The sequence below is a fragment of the Camellia sinensis genome, chromosome 14 (genome assembly GCF_055761805.1).
Source record: "Camellia sinensis isolate YWXY chromosome 14, ASM5576180v1, whole genome shotgun sequence".
NCBI lineage: Eukaryota > Viridiplantae > Streptophyta > Magnoliopsida > Ericales > Theaceae > Camellia > Camellia sinensis.
Window position 1 is genome coordinate 27,529,706 of NC_138974.1, and position 6,033 is coordinate 27,535,738.

Here is a 6,033-nt window from a genome sequence, read left to right on the forward strand (position 1 = left end):
GGTGCCATCTGAATGCTCGCATGATAACTGTTATTATAAGAGAATTCCACTAAGGCCAAATGCTCTTCCCAAGGACCTCCAAGATCAATAACACAAGCCCTCAACATGTTTTCCAAGGTTTGAATAGTTCTCTCTGACTGTCCATCAGTCTGAGGATGAAAGGCAGTGCTAAAATTCAACTTAGTACCCAAAGTTGCATGCAAAATCCTCCAAAACATAGATACAAATCTGTTATCTCTGTCCGACACTATGGTCATCGGAATACCATGCCACCTCACAATCTCTTTGATATACAGTTTTGCAAACCTTTCTAAGGAGAACCCCACCTTAAAAGCTAGAAAGTGAGCGGATTTGGTCAATCGACCAACGATAACCCAAATAGCATTGTTACCACCTTGGGTCCTAGGCAACCCTGTCACAAAATCCATGGTAATATGCTCCCACTTCCACTCGGGAATAGGAAGAGGTTGTAACTTACCTGCAGGTCTTTGATGTTCAACTTTCACTTGTTGACATACCAAACATTGAACAACATACTGGGCAATTTCCCTCTTCATATTATTCCACCAAAAGTTCCTCTTCAAGTCTTTATACATTTTAGTGCTCCCTGGATGTACAGTATATCCTGAACTGTGAGCTTCTCTTAGGATTTCTCTCTTGAGCTCTAAATCATTAGGCACACACAACCTCTCTCCAAATCTCAAGGTTCCATCTTTATGCATACAAAATTCCATCTGTAACCCTATTTCCATATCAGCCTTAAGTTTTTGCAACTGAGGATCTTTTCCCTGAGCATCTTTAATTCTATCAATCAATGTGGGTTGAACTCTAAGATTTGCCAACTACACTCCATGGTTATGCCATCTAATCTCAATATTCAACCTCTGCAAGTCCTCCAAGATATGCTTTTGGTCAGTGATCAAGGTAGCCAAATTACTCGGGGTCTTTCTACTTAAGGCATCTGCCACTGCATTGGCTTTTCCTGGATGATAATTGATAGTCTAGTCATAGTCCTTTAATAGCTCCAACCATCGCCTTTGCCTCATATTCAATTCTTTTTGAGTGAAAATATACTTCAAACTTTTATGATCAATGAATATCTCACATTTTACCCCATACCGGTAGTGTCTCCAGATTTTCAATGCAAACACCACAGCAGCCAACTCCAAATCATGTGTAGGATAATTCTGCTCATATGGCTTCAACTGCCTAGAAGCATATGCCACTACCTTATCATTCTGCATCAGGACACAACCCAAGCCCATCTTCGATGCATCACTATAGATGGTAAAACCTTCATCTCCGGACGAAACTATAAGTACTGGAGCAGACACCAATCGACTCTTTAGATCCTGGAAACTCTTCTCACAATCATCAGACCATTCAAATTTAATCCCTTTTTGTGTTAAACGAGTCAAAGGCATAGAAATTCGGGAAAATCCCTCAACAAACCTTCTATAATAACCTGCTAAATTCAAGAAGCTACGAATTTCAGTGACACTAGTAGGCCTATTCCACTCTACCACCGCCTCCACTTTCTTGGGGTCAACAGACACCCCATCTCTAGATATCACATGACCCAAAAATGATACACTCTCCAGCCAAAATTCACACTTCTTTAATTTAGCAAATAAGTTCTTCTCCCTTAATATCTGCAACACTATTCTCAGATGTTCTTCGTGCTTCTCTTTACTTTTTGAGTACACAAGAATGTCCTCAATAAAAACTACCACAAACTGATCTAAGAAGGGTTTAAATACTTTGTTCATTAAATCCATAAAAGCTGCAGGCGCATTGGTCAACCGAAACGGCATCACTAAAAATTCATAATGCCCATACCTAGTTCGGAAGGCTGTCTTAGGTATATCTTCTGCCTTAACCTTCAACTGGTGGTAGCCAGAACGAAGGTCAATCTTAGAAAAGACTTGTGCTCCTTGCAACTGATCAAATAGGTCATCTATCCTAGGCAAAGGATATTTATTTCGAATTGTCACCTTGTTCAACTCTCGATAATCAATGCAAAGGCGAAAACTACCATCTTTCTTTTTCACAAATAAAACAGGCACACCCCAAAGAGAAACACTAGGCCGAATAAAGCTCTTATCTAGCAACTCTTATAATTGTTCCTTCAACTCTTTCAACTTTGTCGGGGCCATCCAATACGGATCCTTAGAGATAGGACCCGTGCCGGGTATCAATTCAATGGCCAACTCAATCTCTCTATCTAGTGGCAACCCCGGTAACTCTTCAGGAAAAACAACGGGAAATTCTTTGACAACTAGAATATCCTCTAACTTCAATTCAGTCTCACGGGTATCTCTCACAGAAGCTAAATAGCCCTCACAACCATTCCTTAACAACCTTCTAGCTTGCAAAGCTGAGATTACCAGAAGAGGAGTGTTAACTCCACTACCCACAAAACAAAATCCTGGTTGATTAGGAATCTGAAATACTACCCTTTTGCCTCGACAATCAATAGAAGCATAATTGGTTGCCAACCAATCTATTCCAAGAATTATGTCAAAGTCTCGCATATCTAAAGCAGTTAAGTCTACAAGCAATTTCCTGTCATCTATACTAACCACACGAGATTTGCAAATTAAGTCAGCAACCATAACACCTCCTATCGGGGTTTCAACACATAAGTCGATCTCTCTAGAGACACATTTCCATCCATGTTTCTCAACAAATCCCATAGACACAAATGAATTTGTAGCGCCAGAATCAAACAACACATGTGCATAAATAGAAGACACTAAAACAGTACCTGACACCACCGTGTTGGAAATCTGAACATCTTGTTGCGTGAGTGCGTACACTCGACCCTGAGTCTTTGGCTTTTGACCTCGATTTTTCTTTTGACTTCCTGAAAACCCTTTGTCTGTTGATGCTCCTTAATTTGTCCATGTTTTCTGTTCAATCTCATGCCCCTTCTGGTTAGGGCAATCAGCTATCCTGTGCCCCTGTTGCCCGCAAGAGAAACAAGCCCCAATATTCTAACGACACTCACTATCCCGATGGAATCCATTACACCTAGTGCACTATACCCGATCGTTCTGCTTGTCAACACTACCACCCACAGTTTGACTTCTCCAACTCCCAACCGAAGAAGTGTTTTGTCTCTTAGCATTACCCTTCGAACTGTTGTTAGTTTAGAAGTTGAAAGAACTAGGCCTCTTCTTATAATTCTCTTCTTTCTCTTCTTGGGCTCTAGTGAGGCTACTCTCAACCAACAAAGCCTTATTCAACACTGCTCCAAAAGTAGGTAACTCGAAAGGAACCACTTGTTGCATAACGTTCGTTCTTAGCCCACTTTCAAACTTTCGTGCTCTGTTATCCTCGTCTGCTTCAAATGTTGATTTAGACAACTTCGTAAACTCAGCTTCATATTTTGCAACCGTCTTATTCCCTTGCTCTAACTTCAAAAATTCCCTCTGTTTTTCTAGACGAACACTCCTAGGGAAGTATTTTTCATTGAATGCATTCTTAAACCTTTCCCATGTATAGGGGTTGGCATCATGCTCGTGTATGCACTTCTCCATCTGCCACCAATCATTAGCTATCCCTTGTAGCATAAACGTAGCATAGGTCACCTTCTGATCATCCGTACACTCAAAAACGGGAAATAACTTTTCCATTTCTGTTAACCATTTTTTAGCCTCCAAAGGGTCTGTGACTCCATCAAATGCCAAGGCTATCTTCTTAAACTCAGTAATGTTACAACGTGGCCTCGGTTCTGACCCAACACCTGGCTGCATCCGTTGTTGTTGCTCCATAAGTCTAGTCAAGTTATTCCATATGGTGGTTTGTTGTTGCACCACCCCGACCAAAGTCTCAAGCACTTGAACCATTCCAACTGGATTGGGAATTGCAGCTTGTTCTTGTTGTCCTAACTCTTGCCCCTGATTTCCTCCGACTGCTTGAGAACCATTACCATTATTAGTCACATTCCCTTGCCGATTGCTATTACTAGTCCGTCGATTCGTTTGACCCTGGCGTGTATTCCTAGCCATATTTGCCAATGTCTCCTCATGTTCCATTGCAACCTAAATGCATCAACAATAAAACATCATCTTATTCTATTCTCAAGTGCCTATAACATGTAAATAAAATTAACATTATATCAAATTATAAGCGTTCCCAATACTACATCTACCCAATCTCATCACTATTCTATACCAGCCTTTAAAATTATAACCTGGCTCTGATACCACAAAATTGTCACGCCCCAAGCTCCGTGACAACGCCGCACACTCACTTAAGTGAGCATGCAAGGCTAAGAGTCCAACACAGAACCAACAATGTAAAATACTCCAATTAAATCCTTAAAAATCATAATGCTAAAATCCATAAAAATTGATTATTCTCATCGTATGAAATTATCCACCAAGTCCACTAATAAAATCCATTAACAAAACAATAATTCAAGTACTTAAATCATAGTCCTACTCTCGGCACTCGCATATGGAAAAATCCCGCACAGCTCTACTCTTCAGAATCTGAAAAAAAATAAGGGTAAGTTAGATAGCTCAGTAAATAACCAACCATCACTGCTAGCTGGATCAAGTATACAAAAATAAATAAATAAATAAATCGATAACCAATAAATATAAATTTCCTACAGTTCAATAAATGAACAATTATTTATAAGATGGTTTCGTAGCTAAAAATAAACAATGTACAATACATTTTAAATGAAAAGCCAACAAGATAATTCAAAGTAATTCGTTGATCAAATCGATAGTTCGATATTCAGATGATTCAATGATTTGATTCACAAAACCCAAGTCTTAATGACTATAGTCACTTAGCCCGTGACAAGGCCCAGAACCACACATAGGCTCGTGGTAAAGCCCCAAAAGAAACTAGTTCTGTGCCAATAAATAACCCCCATTGGCTAGGGTCCAAATCGTAGTCAGACTAGAGTGATGTTCAAAATTCAAACAATACACAACTTTTAAACAAAATATTCAATATTTTCAAAATAAACCTTTGGTATAATTTTCAAACTAGTTTCACAAAATATTCAAATAATTTTCATAATAATATTCAATGTTGTTTTATACTTGACCCATATTTTATTTTAAGAGAACATGAAGGCTATAAATAAATATTTATAATTTTAATTGATTCAATAGGAATAAAAATAAACCAACAGTGATAGAAAATTACTTACCTTCAAACAGCTAAAATAATATTTTCCAAGCTAATCTCAAATTACCAAGATCCACCTCAATCTCACAAACCTAGTAAAATATTACACCGCATAAACAATTATTCTGTGCACCCATCTTTCTCTTATTGTAACAACAATAGAATAAATTAACCCAATCGCCTATTAGGAACTCCCACAATTTAGCATCAAAACAAAGCCATCACGGCTTCGGAAATTCTCAACCTATATTATTCTATTGTTGTTTATACATATGTAAAAATTTGTAATTGCTTGTAATCAATTTTGTATCCCATATACACATCACCATTAAACCTAACCTATCACATATTAATCTCAAAATATGAACCACCCAAACGGAATGCAAAATACACTCTAAAATTGAGCAAAATCGAGAACCCCAACATAGACTACATCAATACAATTATTTAATCATATATGCCCATAAAATCATCTATTGAATTATTAACACTAAAATCATAGATAGGAATACAATAAAATAAATCTTACCTAAGTGATGAATAAAGCAAAACCACCACTCTTATGAATCCTCCCTCTTCCTTGGTTTTGGTTTCATTCTTTAATTTTAAACGTTTCCAACCCTTGCTTGCTGCCTTCACCTTTAACTCTTCCAAACCCTTTCCGCAGCACGAGCCTCTCTTTGTTTTTTTTTTTTTTTTTTTTTTCTCTAAGACTAAAAGCCACGACAGTTGGCCTACTTAACCTAATATTCTATTCTTTTTCCAAAATTGCAAAATTACCCACCTATGTTATAGAAATAATAATGACATCTCATAATTAATTCCTTGATATTCCTAAGTGACCCATAAAAATTAATTTATTTACCAATCTATCCAAAA

The 6,033-nt window shown here is 37.8% G+C and overlaps 1 protein-coding gene across 1 annotated transcript; it reads right to left on the minus strand.

Annotated features, from left to right (window-relative positions):
* Window positions 1-2,114: 2,114 nt before the first annotated feature.
* Window positions 2,115-2,696, minus strand: LOC145806866 (uncharacterized). The gene has a single exon (XM_082904700.1). The coding sequence runs from the start codon at window positions 2,694-2,696 to the stop codon at window positions 2,115-2,117; it is 582 nt and encodes a 193-aa protein (XP_082760826.1).
* Between the last annotated feature and the right edge of the window lie 3,337 nt (window positions 2,697-6,033).

Excerpts from the sequence above, each read along its gene's own strand:
- LOC145806866 (XM_082904700.1), bottom strand. The coding sequence starts at position 2,696 with ATGGGATTTGTTGAGAAACATGGATGGAAATGTGTCTCTAGAGAGATC.